Source organism: Coregonus clupeaformis, chromosome 1, assembly GCF_020615455.1.
Source record: "Coregonus clupeaformis isolate EN_2021a chromosome 1, ASM2061545v1, whole genome shotgun sequence".
Lineage (NCBI taxonomy): Eukaryota > Metazoa > Chordata > Actinopteri > Salmoniformes > Salmonidae > Coregonus > Coregonus clupeaformis.
The window spans coordinates 87,038,785-87,056,967 of NC_059192.1; the positions used below are offsets into that span (position 1 = coordinate 87,038,785).

At 42.7% G+C, this 18,183-nt stretch overlaps 2 protein-coding genes across 4 annotated transcripts in view; both read left to right on the forward strand.

Annotated features, from left to right (window-relative positions):
* The first annotated feature begins 1,321 nt into the window (after positions 1–1,321).
* Positions 1,322–5,350, forward strand: LOC121577732 (60S ribosomal protein L38). Of its 2 annotated transcripts, none has more exons than XM_041891577.1 (5): positions 1,322–1,386; positions 1,590–1,616; positions 2,317–2,377; positions 2,589–2,711; positions 5,280–5,350. In XM_041891577.1, the coding sequence occupies exons 2-5, from the start codon at positions 1,614–1,616 to the stop codon at positions 5,303–5,305; spliced, it is 213 nt and encodes a 70-aa protein (XP_041747511.1). In that variant the 5' UTR covers positions 1,322–1,386; positions 1,590–1,613; the 3' UTR covers positions 5,306–5,350. The 2 variants fall into 2 exon arrangements, with proteins under 2 accessions (XP_041747511.1, XP_041747519.1); XM_041891585.1 differs by having other exon boundaries at positions 1,333–1,393.
* A 2,064-nt stretch (positions 5,351–7,414) lies between these two features.
* LOC121577726 (protein tweety homolog 2-like) overlaps positions 7,415–18,183 on the forward strand; it is a 122,592-nt gene continuing 111,823 nt past the window's right edge. For both annotated transcript variants that reach the window (XM_041891553.2, XM_041891562.2), the window contains exon 1: positions 7,415–7,808. In XM_041891553.2, coding sequence (XP_041747487.1) covers positions 7,680–7,808 — 129 coding nt within the window. In that variant the 5' untranslated portion in view covers positions 7,415–7,679. The remainder of the gene's footprint in view (positions 7,809–18,183) is intronic.

The following is an 18,183-nucleotide window of genomic DNA, read 5'->3' on the forward strand; positions in this document are numbered from 1 at the left end:
TGACATCGCCGAAGTCAAGGATCGGTAGGATAGTCAGTTTTACAAGGGCATGTTTGGCAGCATGAGTGAAGGAGGCTTTGTTGCGAAATAGGGAAACCGATTCTAGATTTAACTTTGGATTGGAGATTCTTAATGTGAGTCTGGAAGGAGAGTTTACAGTCTAACCAGACACCTAGATATTTGTAGTTGTCCACGTACTCTAGGTCAGACCCGTCTAGAGTAGTGATTCTAGTCGGGTGGGCGGGTGCAAGCAGCGTTCGGTTGAAGAGCATGCATTTTGTTTTACTAGTGTTTAAGAGCAGTTGGAGGCTACTGAAGGAGTGTTGTATGGAATTGAAGCTCGTTTGGAGGTTTGTTAACACAGTGTCCAATGAAATTACTGTATTACTGTATTAGAGGAGGAAAAATATTAATTTGGGTTTATTTAGATTGCTTGAATCTCGTTTACAAATTGGTTATTGTTTCTGGGAAAATAAAAAGTAAATGTTTAGGTAAGGATAAATTAGTGAAGAGAAAGTTGTTCGTATTGTGGACTACAGGAAAAGGAGGACCGAGCACGCCCCCATTCTCATCGACGGGGCTGTAGTGGAGCAGATTGAGAGCTTCAAGTTCCTTGGTGTCCACATCACCAACAAACGATCATGGTCCAAACACACCAAGACAGTCGTGAAGAGGGCACGACAAAGCCTATTCCCCCTCAGGAGATTGAAATGATTTGGCATGGATCCTCAGATCCTCAAAAAGTTATACAGCTGCACCATCGAGAGCATCCTGACTGGTTGCATCACTGCCTGGTATGGCAACTGCTCGGCCTCCGACCGCAAGGCACTACAGAGGGTAGTGCGTACGACCCAGTACATCACTGGGGCCAAGCTTCCTGCCATCCAGGACCTCTATACCAGGCGGTGTATAGGCCCTAAAAATTGCCAAAGACTCCAGCCACCCTAGTCATAGACTGTTCTCTCTGCTACCGCACGGCAAGCGGTCCCGGAGCGCCAAGTCTAAGTCCAAGAGGCTTCTTAATAGCTTCTACCCCCAATTACCTCGACTAACCGGTGCCCACGCACATTGACTCTGTACCGATACCCCCTGTACATAGCCTCGCTACTGTTATTTTACTGCTGCTCTTTAATTATTAGTTATTTTTCTATTTTTCTTCTTACTTATCAATTTTTTACTTAACACTTATTTTTTTTAAACTGCATTGTTGGTTACGGGCTTGTAAGTATGCATTTCACTGTAATGTCTACACCTGTTGTATTCGGCGCATTTGACAAATACAATTTGATTTGAAAACTTTTGTCCTCCATGGTACACCGTAGCTTGACCTATAAAGCTTACGTCAGCGGAAGTACCGCCCTCTTCATCCCCTCTCTTGCAGGCTGTGTAAGTTGTATGTTTCCCATACATTCAATATGACATTTAAAATCATTGTCCATCCTTCTTATAAATGCAAAATATGCCCCCCAAATTATTAAAGAAAGATTTTACAAAGATGTATCCACATAATAAGCATAGTATTAGTTTTGCATTGTTTTTTCTACTGAAATTATCTGCATTCTGACCCTCGTCTTTCTAACGTCTTCCAGGCTTCAGTCCACTGACACGGCAAGATGGTGAGGACCGTTTTCATTGCATTTTAATTACATGGCTAGCTGTTCATGGCCGACTGTTCAAAAGCGTAGCGTTAGATATTTCGTTGAGACGTCGGTGTCTGTTTGCCTGGTTGTTACCTGTGTAACTAGTTCACCAGCATTGTCTAGCAGATTAGGCTACTAGTTAGCTAGTAAAGGCCAATTCCGGTGTCGCGTATTAAATAATGCCGAGGTTGGTTACCGACAGTACACGAGTTACTAGCTAACTTAAACTGATAGTGTAGTAGTTTCGTTAGTAACTGAAATGTCAACGAGTCGAGTGGTGATAGTTACAGTGAAAGGCAGCCCCGACTGTCGTCATGGGTTCTAACGAACTAACTAGTGAACGTTAACATAGCTAGCCATGTTAACCTGGCTAGCAAGCATGTCTTAGCAAGTTGTCCAAACATTACAGGCTGTCTCGTGCTTGTGATGCATTTACACGCTTGCCAGAATAAGGATGGACCTAGTGCTAAGTTTCGATATAACCAGAATCTTTAGTTCCACCGGTCCACTGACAATCCTCAGATTATTTTAATTTAGCTATGTAGTTATTCTTCTCTATTGGCTAGATGGCGACGAGGCTATGATGTCATGCCGTGTTAGTTATGGTATTTGCATTGAGTTAACCCCTGTGGTTGTTGCAGAACATTGTACTTATTATTTCACTGTTGTATTTCAGCCACGCAAAATTGAAGAAATAAAAGATTTCCTGCTTACAGCAAGGAGGAAGGATGCCAAGTGTATGTATTACATTGTTGCACACAAGCTCTGCTCTTCTGACACCTTTTCTGACAATTGACTTCAGTATTGTGCACAAGTCTGTACACTCAGTATGTGGAGTTTAACGCTTATGTCTATCATATCTGTATCCACATAGGATTTTGTCTGGAAACTCCCAACTGCGATCCAGTGTTGAATGTTTAGGTTACTTTATTGTTTATTGTCCCACAGCTGTAAAGATCAAGAAGAACAAGGACAATGTCAAGTTCAAGGTGCGTTGCAGCCGATACCTGTACACCCTCGTCATCACAGACAAGGAGAAGGCCGAGAAGCTGAAGCAGTCCCTGCCCCCTGGTAAGATGCGCCACTTTCATCACATGGAATGTGGCATGTTGTATTGGGTTGGTAGTTGGCACAAGGAGTCTGAAATCTGTTTTATAGGACCATCTCTCAAGACCTTTAATCCTGAAGTCTGGTGACAATGTTCAGTCTATAAAGATGTCGTTGTATTGTCAGTGCAGAGTGGTTACAAATTGAATGTGAAGAAGCAATCTGATCTATTGCTATGCAAGTTGTCCAAACACTACATGTTTCTTGGTGCTTGTGGTGCATTTGCACGCTTGCTAGAGTAAGGATAGACCTAAATGCTTAGTTTCAACTTCATCAGAAATTGAGGTCCACCGGTGCATGGACATAAATTCATATGCCTAAGTGTTTTGAGCTGTCTGGGAATATTGGTGGGCAAAACTAGAAAATTGATTAAAAAATAAAAAATAAAATCTTATTACAAAAACACTGCTTCCATTGCCTCTGATTTAAGTGGAACTGACAGCGTTATAACTACTTTGCAGATATGAAACAAACAGACAATCATCAGTTTAAAATTATAAAATTCCCAGTTTATGCTACAAAACTAACTTTTCAAATTGTATTTGTCGCATGCGCCGAATACAACAGGTGTAGACCTTACAGTGAAATGCTTACTTAACCAACAATGCAGTTTTAAGAGAGAATACAATATGAAATAATTTAAAATAAAAGTAACAAGTAAAGTAGTGTCATTCCGTGACGCACATTAAGGAATTGTTGGCAGAATAGGTAGATGCAGTTCAATGCATGATTAATATAATTCACCAATACATTTCTTGGTAGTCCAAAATGTATTGCTATCAGGTTGTCACAGCAAGCCTGGTACATTGTTTGCTGCCTCCATTTGGGATGCACTGTTTCAAGACTCAATATTCTGGACAAAAAAATGACAAATCTAACTAAGACTGGGAATATCAATACAATCAAACTAGCAAGGGCAACAATCACAAGTCAGTCATAACTTGGTTAATAGGCTAGCGTATCTGTTTATGTAGCAAGCTAAAAACCGAGCCTAATGTTAGCTACATAGCTAGCTGCTAGGAGGATGTCATGGCATTGGAGGAGGGGTTGAGTGACTAACTTTTCCCGCTCATTGTTTTTCAGTGGCTGTACACAGCGAGATGCAGGTGTCATTTGGTTAGCTGGCATGAACTTGAACGACTGTTAAACAGTATATCTCTTGCGTTTGCGAATTAACTCTTGCTATCTACTCCGATTTAGTGCAGAATAACTGATGAATTTACGAATGCTCAACATCTGCTGAATATGACCGTTGTCAGTCAAAGTAGGAAAAAATAATAGCCACGAATGCTCTAGATAACATGTAAACTGCCTAACCAGCTCTGCTATGGTGAGTAAAATGGTCAGTGAGGTGTTCTCTCAATTGTCTGGAAGTACAGTGGGGGGAAAAAAGTATTTAGTCAGCCACCAATTGTGCAAGTTCTCCCACTTAAAAAGATGAGAGGCCTGTAATTTTCATCATAGGTACACGTCAACTATGAAAGACAAATTGAGGAGAAAAAATCCAGAAAATCACATTGTAGGATTTTTAATGAATTTATTTGCGAATTATGGTGGAAAATAAGTATTTGGTCACCTACAAACAAGCAAGATTTCTGGCTCTCACAGACCTGTAACTTCTTCTTTAAGAGGCTCCTCTGTCCTCCACTCGTTACCTGTATTAATGGCACCTGTTTGAACTTGTTATCAGTATAAAAGACACCTATCCACAACCTCAAACAGTCACACTCCAAACTCCACTATGGCCAAGACCAAAGAGCTGTCAAAGGACTACTGTAGCTCTGATTGGCTATGGCGCACTGGTCTGCGTAGACTGGTTCTGGACCGATGTTTTTATTGGGTTTTATTTACTGCAGAGTGTATCAATTGTCAAAACACACGGCCGCTTTCCTAGTCTATTGCTATAGAATTTTAAAAAATGCCTTAGTATATGTAACTTCCAAACAGTTGAAGAATTTATTAACATGACCATATTTAAGTAGTGGTCCTCTGTAGCTCAATTGGTAGAGCATGGCGTTTGTAACGCCAGAGTAGTGGGTTCGATCCCCGGGACCACCCATACGTAAAAATGTATGCACACATGACTAAGTCGCTTTGGATAAAAGCGTCTGCTAAATGGCTTATTATTATTATTAAGTAGTCGCTTGTCAGAATGTTTTTAAGTGTCGTTCTTCCTGTGGGTGTATATGAACAGATTTTAATACGTTTTCATGTTGCTAAAATGCTGCAGTTCCTTTTTAAATAGAGATTTATACTCTTTCCTGAACCCCCAACTGTACATTTTAGTCAATTTAGCAGATGCAATTTACAGGAGCAGTTATGGTTAAGTGCCTTGCTCAAGGACACATCAACAGATTTTTCACCAAGTCAGCTCGGGGATTTGAACAAGTGACTTCTCACTAGGCTAGCTGCCGCCAGTAGCATTTGTAATCATGTCAATCTATCAAGTTTGTAGCTTGGTCACTCAAAGCATGTTTTGTGAATGAACATGACTCATGTAATGTAGTTTCTAACCAGCTCATCTCTTTTCAGGTCTGGCTGTGAAGGAGCTCAAGTAGAGGACTCTTCGTGTACAGTAAATTGTAATAAAAAGAGGAACCATTTGTCTTTGTCATGCCTGTTATGTTGCTCCACTACAGTAAATTATCTATATTCATGTGCAAAATACTTGTCTCTTTATTGGAAGAAGGCAATAGCGAATGTCTGCTGATTTGACTGGATTATTTCTAAGGGCTGGTTTCCCAGACATTAAACCTAGTCCCCAGATTTAGACGTCCTCCAGTGATTTAGAAGAATAATTTTAAAAAACTGTCCTGTTGAAGTGATATCCCAAGTAAAAAATACAGTAAAGTACACAATGGTAAAAAAAAGAATGTTTTGCACTAAAGTGTTCAGACAACTGCAAACTTTAAGGAGTAGGACGTTCAGAGTTGGTTTGATTGTAAGTCGTGATGTCATCGGCCTCCCCCTTGCTTGAGGAGCAATAGAGAACAGAAGAGGAACGGCCCACCCACACTGGTGCTGTCATGACTTACCTGGACCACCTGTTGATGTGACAAGGAGACTGGAGTGACACGAGTGCTGTCGTTGAAGATTCTCCATTGAGGATGCTCTTAGTCAGGACTAGCCTTACTCATTGACTGGGAAACTGGCCCTAAACAAATCTGGCAAGTTCTGTTGAGTAGTCATAGCAGTTACTACACATGGGCCCAGTTCCAATACTCAAATGATGTAAGCACATCTGAATTGTTTGGGGTGGTGATTACTACAGTGGAAACATTGTTTGCACCTATTCAATCACTTATAGTGCCGCACTTACCTCATGGAATGGTGCATTTAAATACAACTACGCTCCTGGAAGGAACACGGTGAAGAACCTGCCATTGTTACTGATGCAGTCCTGTATTACTTTACCCACACTGGCATTTCATGGGTTTAGGACCAGAATGATGTAGATAGACTGTTATACCGATCATCTGATTGTTAGGGTAAGAAAAGTGAATGTCTACATGCTAATTGAAAGGTGAAGATGGGCAGGCTAAATTCCTTTGGCATAGTTAACTGAAGTCTGTGCCCTGTGTTAGGTGTTGTGAACATCTGTCCGATAAATTGGCTATGAACTCCAGCAGGCCTAAGGGCTGTGCCATGACACCATAGACATGTAGGAGTAAACTACTGAAGTTCTCAATGTCAGACTAGTGCCTAGTCAGAATTGGTCTCATGAGACTCATCCACTTTATAGACCATGTTCAGAAACGTAGGATATTCGCCTTTGGCACCGCATGCTCAAACGTTATTTAGTGTTTTGCTTTATTTGTTGGAATGACCAGAGCGTTGGCTACTGTCTACTACAAACTAGACAGACCACCTCACCACTGATGTGCTTGGATACATCAATGATTGCGTCCCAAATGGCACGCTATTATCCCTATATAGTGAACTACTTTTGACCAGAGTTGTATGGGTCTTAAGTTAGTACATTTTAGTCATTTAGCAGACGCTCTTTTCCAGAGCGACTTACAGTTAGTGAGTGCATACATATATATGTTTTTTCATACTGGCCCCCCGTGGGAATCAAACCCACAACCCTGGCGTTGCAAACGCCATGCTCTACCAACTGAGCTACATCCCTACACTGTATAAGGAAAAAGGTGCCATTTGTTATTTAGAATATTATCTGGTTCTGGATATAGTAAGTGCCGGAACTGAACAATGGATCCTACTTGTCAACACCGGGAAGTTGTCAAGCAGCTGGCTGCAGACTGGGAAAAAGACAGGCCAAATCCTTTAACTGCAATGTGTCACCACGATAATTTTCTGAGTTATTTCCATGGCGCTTTGGTGAACTTCTACACCTTTTCAGACCGCTTCTGCAAGTAAGTTTATTTTCACTAGATGGGGGTGTTGCAAAGGCAATGGGAGCTACCTAGCTATCATCGATGTATAAAATGTATTGCTTTTGCGAACATTTCATTAAAATTATTTTATATTTGTCCTACACGGCGATTTTTTTTGCATAAACTTGAGTCTCCGTTTTCACGTGCAAAGCCATACTTTTTACAATTACACTTTTTTCATTACTATTCATGTTCCTGCCTTCAGGTTCTGCGCGCTCTCGCTTTGTGTCCAGTGTCCCTTATTCCTGCGCGCTCCCGTGTAGTGACGGCCCTTGTCTGGAGGGATCGCTCAAATGAATGACTGGACCAGCAGTTCGTAGTATGGCAGTGGCTGAAACTTGTCTTTTTCACGGATAATCTTGGGATGTTTTCCTTTAACGACCTCCCTGCATATTTTGTCTACTGTGCGTGTGAACGAGTTACCATTATCCAGCATGCTTTTTCATAATAGCTTATTGCTTTGTTACAGAAGACGGGACTGAGCTGTCGGTTTACTAAAGAATACTAGATCTTGGATAACTAAACAAGGGTCAGGATGTCTTCAGTACGGGAGGATTATATGGCACCTTGGTGGACATATTGGCTTCACAATTTCCCTCATGTCAACCTGAACTTCCAGCCCATCGACAGCACGTTCACCCCCCAGGATCAGAACTACCAGCAGGTTCGTGGTAGACACCGATATTTGCCCTATATTTTCCATCCCAAATGGCACCGACCTTTATTCCCTACATAGTGCACTACTTTTGACCAGGACCTTTAGAGCTCTCTGGTCAAAAGTAGTGCACTATAAAAGGAATGGTAGGATGCCATTTGGGATTAACCCATAACATGCTGGGGGGTTTCCCACTTTTTCAGCAAGACGCTAGACAATGTGAATAGTCATCTGAGAGATAGAGTACGCAGGAAATGACATAATAATAAATAATATGCCATTTAGCAGACGCTTTTATCCAAAGCGACAGTCATGCGTGCATACATTTTTGTGTATGGGTGGTCCCGGGGATCGAACCCACTACCCTGGCGTTACAAGCGCCGTGCTCTACCAGCTGAGCTACAGAGGACCACAAGATCTTATTTGTAAATAACAAAGATGAAATGTAATGTTCCAAGTAGCCTAAACATTGCATTGTAGACTGTCCTGTGTAGACTGTCCTGTGTAGACTGTCCTGTGTAGACTGTCCTGTGTAGACTGTCCTGTGTAGACTGTCCTGTGTAGGCTGTCCTGTGTAGACTGTCCTGTGTAGACTGTCCTGTGTAGACTGTCCTGTGTAGGCTGTCCTGTGTAGACTGTCCTGTGTAGACTGTCCTGTGTAGACTGTCCTGTGTAGGCCGACCAAAAACTTCTGCTGTTGGCAGAAATTCTCAGATTCAGCTATTTATTAATATGATAACCCTGATGAAGAGAAAGGGATATTTTGTTTCTTGTTTTATACCCAATAGCACTTCAGATATTTATTTAAACCGTTGTTAATGAAAGTAAACCTGTGTGAACATCAGACACAGCATATTTCACATTTCTATTGTAATCATACACAACACAAACGATAAGGAAGCTGATGCTTTTTGCTTAGCAGACAGGAATGCCAGAGGAGAGGGCCTGACTGTCATGGGGTAAACTACAGACTGCACACACTTCCAAATGACCAGGCAGGCCACCAAGTCCTTGGGATGAGCAATGTTTCAGCTCTTACTTTCCACAAAGACTGGGCTTATTTCAAGGGATCTGTTATTTTCTATAGTGTACAGTGTAGAGTAGACAGTCAAACATAGGGTGGGTGTCTCACTACAGCCACTTTGAAAAAGTCCTGTCTGCCCCTATGTTAGCTGGTTCTAATTAGGTAGTTACAGTTTTTCTCGATTGCTAAGACACATTTCTTGAAAGCTGCTCTCCTTTTCTCTTAACTGTGAACACAAAACCCAATTTTCAAGCTACATTCACAAAACCTCAGACTCTTCTTGCAAAACCAAACTTTCACCTCAAAACAGTTCAATCTGTGCTCAAAACTGAACTATGATGTCAAATCGTGCCCCGAGTCAATCAAAATAAAAAACACTACTGAACAGTCACTAAACACTACGTAGAAAAATTGAAAACACAATGCTCAGGACATGAAGCTGGAGAAATAAATGTTTATTGTTCACTGTAGGCTAAATGCATGTTGCAAAACAAAAAAAACCTGTGCATTTAGCACTTGTACAAAAAGACAAAACAGAAATCTTGTGCATTTACATGTAGCACTTGTAAAAACAAACAGAAATCTTATGCGTTTGCCACTTGTGTACAGTAAGCCCATGTAAAAATAAAGTACAAAAATATACAAATAAGTGCATTACTCAGCCACAGCATCATGTCTCCGTACTGGGTCAGGCCACAGGACTTCATCCACATCACAGGCCACATTTTGTCTGGCCAGGCAACGGGGGAAAAAACCCTGGCATGCCGTATCCAGGCTTGGCATGCCTCCACACCTATGTCACCACAGGCAAGTCCCATGGCTTGCAGGAGATTTACCCTGGTGTAAGGTTGGCGTTCATATACCTTCCACCGCCATGAGGAGAAGAATTCCTCAATGGGGTTTAGGAAAGGGGAGTACGGTGGAAGGCAAAGATTGATAAAACCTTGGTTCATATTGTACCACTTTCTAACCTGGAGGGCTCTGTGAAAACTCACATTGTCCCAAACAACAACATAGATGGGATGCTCATCCTGCTGCCCTAACAAAGCATCTCGCATGTGATTGAGGAAAATGAGGAGCTGGTGAGTGTTGTAGGGCCCCAGGTTGGCATGATGGTGGACAACCCCATGATTGCTGATGGCAGCACATAATGTGACATTGCCACCACGCTGCCCAGGAACACCAACAATGGCCCGATGGCCAATCACATTACGGCCTCTCCTTCTCCTTTTGGTGAGATTAAACCCAGCTTCATCCATGTAGATGTATTGATGGGGTCTTTCCATTGCATCCAGTTGAAAAACCCTCTGTAGAAATATATATAGTTTTGTAAGTGATACGGAAAAAGTGATTTAGGCCACTACAGTAAATCACTACTTAGAGTAATCAACATTGAATGTGTCTGGATATATGCCAACCTGTACATACTGGAATCTTTGCTCTTTGACTCTGTCTGAGTTGCGATCAAAGGGCACTCTGTATAGCTGTTTCATGCGCAGTCTGTTGCGCTTGAGGACACGATCAACAGTAGAGAGGCTGACACTGTTGATACCCTCAAAATGTAAATGGTCCTCAATGATCTTCTGCTGAACTTCGCTCAGTTTAATGGCATTGTTCTCACGGACCATATCAACAATTAGGGTCTCTTGGTGTGGGGAGAACATACCTGTCCTCCCACCCCCATGTGGCAGTCTTTCAATTATACAAAAAGAGAACATGGAGTTACAAAAAATATACATGGAATACTAGGCCTACAAACAGTTAGACCAACCCTCCATTACAATACTACAGTACATTGGTACAGTGATGTACTGAAACATATATTCACTTACAGTATACTGTGGTACAGTATATAGTATGTCATACAGTAATTGCTGTCAACATTTACATACTGTACTATAATGTCAAAAAAAGTTATTACCTGTTCTCTTCTCTAAATCTTCGGATTATGGTGGACACAGTGAATCTACTGATGTTTGGTTGTACCCTTTGTCCAGCCTCCCTCATGCTCATACCATGGACAAGAACATGGTCAATCACAGTAGCTCTGATTTCATCAGATATTACTGTTCTTTGTCTTCGCTGACCACCTCGACCACCTCGACCTCCTCTCACACGAACTCTTCCTCTCAGATTTCTATCCATTGTAGGGCCTCACAAACCAGTGCTCTCTGAACTGGCTTACTGTATATGTTCCCTCACATCATTAGCCACAAGTGTGATCAATTTTGAGTTGTTGTGTTCAAGTGGTGATACCTGTGCTCTAATTGTGTTTGACTTTTGTCACCTGTGCTCACCATTATGCAGCACGGGTGCATCACAATGAAAATGTGTTGGCAAGTTGTGTCTAAACAGGTGAAAAGTGCTTATGGTTTTGCCAAAAGAGTGATTGATTCAATCAATGGATTCAGGCAACTGAGCATTTGGTTCAGACAATAGGGTTTAGTGTTTTAGCAATTGAGAAAAACTGTAATGTGGAGCTGTAGGGGTGAACAAGTTGAATGGGAAAGCGTTAGGAAGAAAGAAAGGGAGGGTGATCGAGCAGAGAGATGGGATATGGGGAGAGAGGGATATGGGGGGAGAGAGGGATATGGGGAGAGAGGGGGATGGAGAGAGACCGATATGGAGAGAGAGGGATGGAGAGAGAGTGATATGGGGAGAGAGGGATGGAGAGAGAGTGATATGGGGAGAGAGGGATGGGAGAGAGGGATGGAGAGAGAGGGATGGAGAGAGAGTGATATGGGGGAGAGAGGGATGGAGAGAGAGTGATATGGGGAGAGAGGGATGGGAGAGAGGGATGGAGAGAGAGGGATGGAGAGAGAGTGATATGGGGAGAGAGTAGAGCTGGGCGTTATGAACAAAAATGCGATAACGATCAATGGAACGAAATGTTTATAACACCAGTTTTTGAAAATGATCCTTTAAACCAGGGTTTCTCAAAAATCTTTACTCAGGCCCCCCGTCCAGCATTGGGAAACATCCCACACCCCCCCTGCACGCGGCCCACATCTATTTATATGGGCATAAGCACTGTTCATGGTGCAGCTGTAGAACATTTTGAGGATCTGGGGACCCATGCCAAATCTTTTCAGTCTCCTGAGGGGGAGTAGGCTTTGTCGTGCCCTCTTCATGACTGTCTTGGTGTGTTTGGACCAGGATAGTTTGTTGGTGATGTGGACACCAAGTAACTTGACGCTCTCAACCTGCTCCACTACAGCCCCGTCGATGAGAATGGGGGCGTGCTCTGTCCTTTTTTCCTGTAGTCCACAATCATCTCCTTTGTCTTGATCACGTTGAGGGAGAGGTTGTTGTCCTGGCACCACACGGCCAGGTTTCTGACCTCCTCCCTATAGGCTGTCTTGTTGGTGTAGAGAACATTTTGCAGGTTTAAAGCTAATTTTCTGGCAATTCTATACTTTTTGCCGTGTCTAATGTGTAAATCTAAAAAACGTTAGCAGGCATGGGCTAGTTGATCTGGACATTTCTGACAAGTTATAAATAGCTGTCTAAGACTGTGGTCACCAACCTTTTCTAAGTATCACTTTCTGAGTCAAAATGCAAGCCGAGATCTACCGCTCAGATTTGTTTTTAAACATGACTTAAAAAATATAAGCCTATGCAACATTAACCAATTAAAAACAGTTCTGTAGCAATGCGGTTTGTGCAGTAAAACTATAGGCCCAATACATTATCACTGCAAATTGGCTGTGCTTGAATTGCCCTGCCAATGTGGTTCTTCTCAGACCATTTCAAAATTATATTTCAGTTGCACAACTGAATGCATTCAACCAATAGATCATTTGTTGTATTAATTGGGAGCATAATTTGCTCTTTTTTAACTGGACTGAGGGGAGGTCTATGCAGCGGTGAGGCTGACTGATGGCCTGCATCTGATGGTCAGTCTGAGGGGAGGTCGAAGCAGCGGTGAGGCTGACTGATGGCCTGCATCTGATGGTCAGTCTGAGGGGAGGTCGAAGCAGCGGTGAGGCTGACTGATGGCCTGCATCTGATGGTCAGTCTGAGGGGAGGTCTAAGCAGCGGTGAGGCTGACTGATGGCCTGCATCTGATGGTCAGTCTGAGGGGAGGTCGAAGCAGCGGTGAGGCTGACTGATGGCCTGCATCTGATGGTCAGTCTGAGGGGAGGTCGAAGCAGCGGTGAGGCTGACTGATGGCCTGCATCTGATGGTCAGTCTGAGGGGAGGTCTAAGCAGCGGTGAGGCTGACTGATGGCCTGCATCTGATGGTCAGTCTGAGGGGAGGTCTAAGCAGCGGTGAGGCTGACTGATGGCCTGCATCTGATGGTCAGTCTGAGGGGAGGTCTAAGCAGCGGTGAGGCTGCCTAACCCGACACACCGTCCCTCTCTCACTCCCTCCGCTGAGAAAAGGGGACACAGCCACCTAGCTGATGGCGAAACTTAAGTCGCACTACATTATTTCTGCCTCATGCACCAATTCATGTTACTCCTGTGACCAGAGAAAGTGAAATATTCCTTGATATGAAAAAAGACCCAAGCCGCTAATAATAACAACGCAAGCTTATCGGAACACTTTGCTATAGGCCTAATCATTCATTGCAGCTGCAGTGCTGGTTGTAGCATGAGTGGAAGTAGGGAGAACACGCATTTTATGGCTTCAAAGTGTTGAACAAAGTGTTGACAGTGCTGAATAACAACTTAAACATGAACTTACTCATAAAAACAGCAGCTCTTTGCTGTATTCGTTGAGTCTCTCTAGTCATGGTTTTGAAATCTCACAGTATCAGCTTTGCTGTGCTTTCGAGGCTTCTTTTTACAGTCTATGGCTCGAGGGAACTGTGCAGACAAGGTGATCTGAGCAGTAGCGGTGTGTGGGTAATATCACTGGGGAAGCCATATTACAACCTATGTGTTGTGATAATTGCGTTTGTTTGCTCTATAACCTGTTAATTAATATCCCTTGCGAACGTGATTTATAGGCCTAAAGGCTGAGACAATAAGAAGACATAGTGGCAGAATAAATTCAACCACACCTTTGTTTCATCACATAACCGGATAGCAACCTGTCCAGTGAAGTCCACAAAGCATATTACATGTACAGTAACAGACAGTTACATGACCTACAGCATGGTCAAGCAAGTTAATGTTTCCAACATTTTCGGACCACTAAACAACTATTGATTTAGAACCACGGAGAGTTACCGCAAGTCACAAAGAAAACAGGAGCTGCCTCCTCTATTCCAGCACCATTTCAACTTCAACATTTCAACACCATCAAATCACCTCTGCTTAGTCTAATACAGTGACAACTAAAAGATACCAAAAACTCTTTAGTCCAATCAACGTAAGCTAAATGTGTGCGCGTTCGTGTAAGTAGAAAAACATGTTCACTCACCCTGCTTGTAGAGAAAAGCCAATGCCATCCTCCTATATTTCATGTTGATGAAACGGTCTATAACTCTGTCATACAGTACATGCTTTTATTTTTTGTTGTCCTAGGCTACCTGGCTAAAATGCTTGCTCGCTAGCCTAACGTCCATGCATGGGCAAGGTTAGTTAGTTAACATTAGCCTTCTACATCTAGCTACATATTGAACTTCCATCCTCTCAGGCCAGGGGCACAACAATGTATGAATTAATGGTTGGATCAGAATTGCCATTATAATCATTGGCCAGTACAGAGAATTATGTAAAACCACAAGTCCAAATCCCTATCTCCATCCATGGCTAATTTAGGAAAGGGCCAATTTTAGCTTTAGATCATTGCAACTCCACAAGGTGAGATCTTGCATGGAGCCCCAGGACGAGGGAGATTGACAGTTATTTTGTGTTTCTTCTATTTGACAGAATAACAACAACAAAATCCAGAAAAACGCATGTCAAAAATGTTATAAATTGATTTGCATTTTAATGAGGGAAATAAGTGTTTGACCCCCTCTCAATCAGAAAGATTTCTGGCTCCCAGGTGTCTTTTATACAGGTAACGAGCTGAGATTAGGAGCACACTCTTAAAGGGAGTGCTCCTAATCTCAGTTTGTTACCTGTATAAATGACACCTGTCCACAGAAGCAATCAATCAATCAGATTCCAAACTCTCCACCTTGGCCAAGACCAAAGAGCTCTCCAAGGATGTCAGGGACAAGATTGTAGACCTACACAAGGCTGGAATGGGCTACAAGACCATCGCCAAGCAGCTTGATGAGAAGGTGACAACAGTTGGTGCGATTATTCGCAAATGGAAGAAACACAAAAGAACTGTCAATCTCCCTCGGCCTGGGGCTCCATGCAAGATCTCACCTTGTGGAGTTGCAATGATCATGAGAATGGTGAGGAATCAGCCCAGAACTACATGGGAGGATCTTGTCAATGATCTCAAGGCAGCTGAGACCATAGTCACCAAGAAAACAATTGGTAACACACTACGCTGTGAAGGACTGAAATCCTGCAGCGCCCGCAAGGTCCCCCTGCTCAAGAAAGCACATATACATGCCCGTCTGAAGTTTGCCAGTGAACATCTGAATGATTCAGAGGAGAACTGGGTGAAAGTGTTGTGGTCAGATGAGAACAAAATGGATCTCTTTGGCATCAACTCAACTCGCCGTGTTTGGAGGAGGAGGAATGCTGCCTATGACCCCAAGAACACCATCCCCACCGTCAAACATGGAGGTGGAAACATTATGCTTTGGGGGTGTTTTTCTGCTAAGGGGACAGGACAACTTCGCCACATCAAAGGGACGATGGACGGGGCCATGTACCGTCAAATCTTGGGTGAGAACCTCCTTCCCTCAGCTAGGGCATTGAAAATGGGTCGTGGATGGGTATTCCAGCATGACAATGACCCAAAACACACGGCCAAGGCAACACAGGAGTGGCTCAAGAAGAAGCACATTAAGGTCCTGGAGTGGCCTAGCCAGTCTCAGACCTTAATCCCATTAGAAAATCTGTGGAGGGAGCTGAAGGTTTGAGTTGCCAAACGTCAGCCTCGAAACCTTAATGACTTGGAGAAGATCAGCAAAGAGGAGTGGGACAAAATCCCTCCTGAGATGTGTGCAAACCTGGTGGCCAACTACAAGAAACGTCTGACCTCTGTGATTGCCAACAAGGGTTTTGCCACCAAGTACTAAGTCATGTTTTGCAGATGGGTCAAATACTTATTTCCCTCATTAAAATGCAAATCCATTTATAAAATTTTTGACATGCGTTTTTCTGGATTTGTTGTTATTCTGTCTCTCACTGTTCAAATAAACCTACCATTAAAATTATAGACTGATCATTTCTTTGTCAGTAGGCAAACGTACAAAATCAGCAGGGGATCAAATACTTTTTTCCCTCACTGTACTTGGCTAGCTAGCCACCGGAGGACAACAACACAACGAGATGCAACAATTCAAGTTTTACTGTCAATGACGTATGCTCTCATTGGGATTTGATAGGAGTGACGCCAAAATCTAAGCTGGCTTCCCTTGACATTTTTTTTTTTGGTGCGCCAGACCATTCACAGTTGAGCTCACTCAGTTTAGCTCAACGCTGATTGGCAAATGTTTTATACTTTTTTTTTGTCAAGGGAGGCCAAATTCTCGCTGGCTTCCCTTGCATTCAATGCTATGGGCGGCAACAGTGTGATACTCATTTGGACCAGACAGCATCAGATAGATGGCCTACACATACAGAGACAGAGAGGCGCTGTTTCACTCGCTCGGAGGCTTTCTCCTGTGAGATACTTTCAGCCTCTTGCGAATTGAAGGAAAAATATGAAACGAAGGATACATTTTTTGTATTTTATATATTTTTGTCCATTTTTTGGGGAAGCCTGGCTTCACTTGGCATCCATGAATACACGCCACTGGATCTGAGCTATCTGATTTGCCAGCGATAGGCCTATAAGTGCAGTTGACTTGCTCTCTGAGCCTGCCGGGTAGGCGGATTTCTACCTTTAGTCACTTAAAATGGTTAAAAATGGACACACTTTGCCTTCCTGGCGCCAGGGCTGCTGAATCAAGTGCACCTACCGCCAACAGTCCGAAACTAAGAACACAAATAGGGACGCAAGGCTTTATTGTTGGGTTTTTTATAGAAATGTTTGGACTGAGTTACTAAACATATATATATTTTATTTTAACATGATTTAAGCCGACCCTTCGCGCGAACCACTGCTTTAAATTACTACTACTACTAGTTTGATGGTTGTAGCCATCAATTGTCCCATTAACAATCACCCATATTAGCAAACATATTTAATTTCAAACTTCACATTTCTCTAGTATAGGCTACTTATCGTAATGAACGATATCAGCAAAATGCCTGCGATAAGTGATCGGTATGGTCGGTGTCGATTTAGTTTTTTGTCGATTGTACTAGGAGAGAGGGAAAAACTGGGAAATAAAATGGAGGCGGTGGGAACTGACACGTGCATGTTTTAGAGGCTTCTTTGAAGTTACAAGAAGCCTGCAGGATGGGACTGTTTCTATTGGTAATGAGGTGCCTTGGAACAGTTGTCAGGTCTGAAGTGGCATGATCTTATTTTTTTTATGCTGCAATATCTGTTCTATGTGAGCTATTTCTATGCTTCCTGTCCTTAAGTTTCGGTTTTGCGTCTTTTAGTTTCGGTTTTGTACACCAGCTTCAAACAGCTGAAAATACAATATTTTTGGTTCTGGAAAATATATTTCACAGCGGTTTTGATGGTACAAGCCTACAGGCTTGTTTTGTCACATAAACTGAAATTAGGCTAACTATTCAAATTTTAGCAACCAGGAAATGGCGGAGCGATTTCTGCATATTGCAACTGTCGATAGTAATGTTGAGCTTCTCATCTCAGAGTCATTACATGCTAATAGCCTATCTACAGCAGTTCATTTTCTCCCCATATAACATATGCACTGCTTTGATTACCAATCATATTGAGAAAATGTTGAGAACTGTTAGTGAAAACATCTGTAAACTGGAGGCATGCTATCTTGGTTGTGCCCAGGGCACTAAAGTGCGACCATTTTGATATTTTGCTGTCTAACCTGACATTTTATTTTGGGAGCACCAGTGCACCTAAGAAAAAAAATCAGCCAGAAAATAATTGTAATGATTAGGCTTCGCTGTAGCCTACAGTTGTTTCGGAGTACCCTAGTGAAAATAAGTGATCACAGATTAGTTCATTCCAGACCCCACATGTAAAGATTATTAAGGAATGCCTCAGTGATTTTGTATTTCTTGCAACTTTCTGAAGACGTTCTGACATGGGAGCACCAGTGCTACCAATGAATTTTGAGAGCGAGAGCTATCTCTGTAGCTGTCTGTTTTCATTAGCTGTGACAGTGGGAGGTGAGTCAGAGCTGCTAGGGGTGGGAAGAGAGAGGATGAAGGATCTCCATGGGAGACTATTGATTCCTG

What these genes read in the sequence shown, in the direction of transcription:
- LOC121577732 (XM_041891577.1), top strand. An exon ending in AAGGAGGAAGGATGCCAAGT is followed by an intron (nt 2,378 to 2,588) that starts GTATGTATTACA and finishes ATTGTCCCACAG; the next exon opens with CTGTAAAGATCAAGAAGAAC. An exon ending in GAAGCAGTCCCTGCCCCCTG is followed by an intron (nt 2,712 to 5,279) that starts GTAAGATGCGCC and finishes ATCTCTTTTCAG; the next exon opens with GTCTGGCTGTGAAGGAGCTC.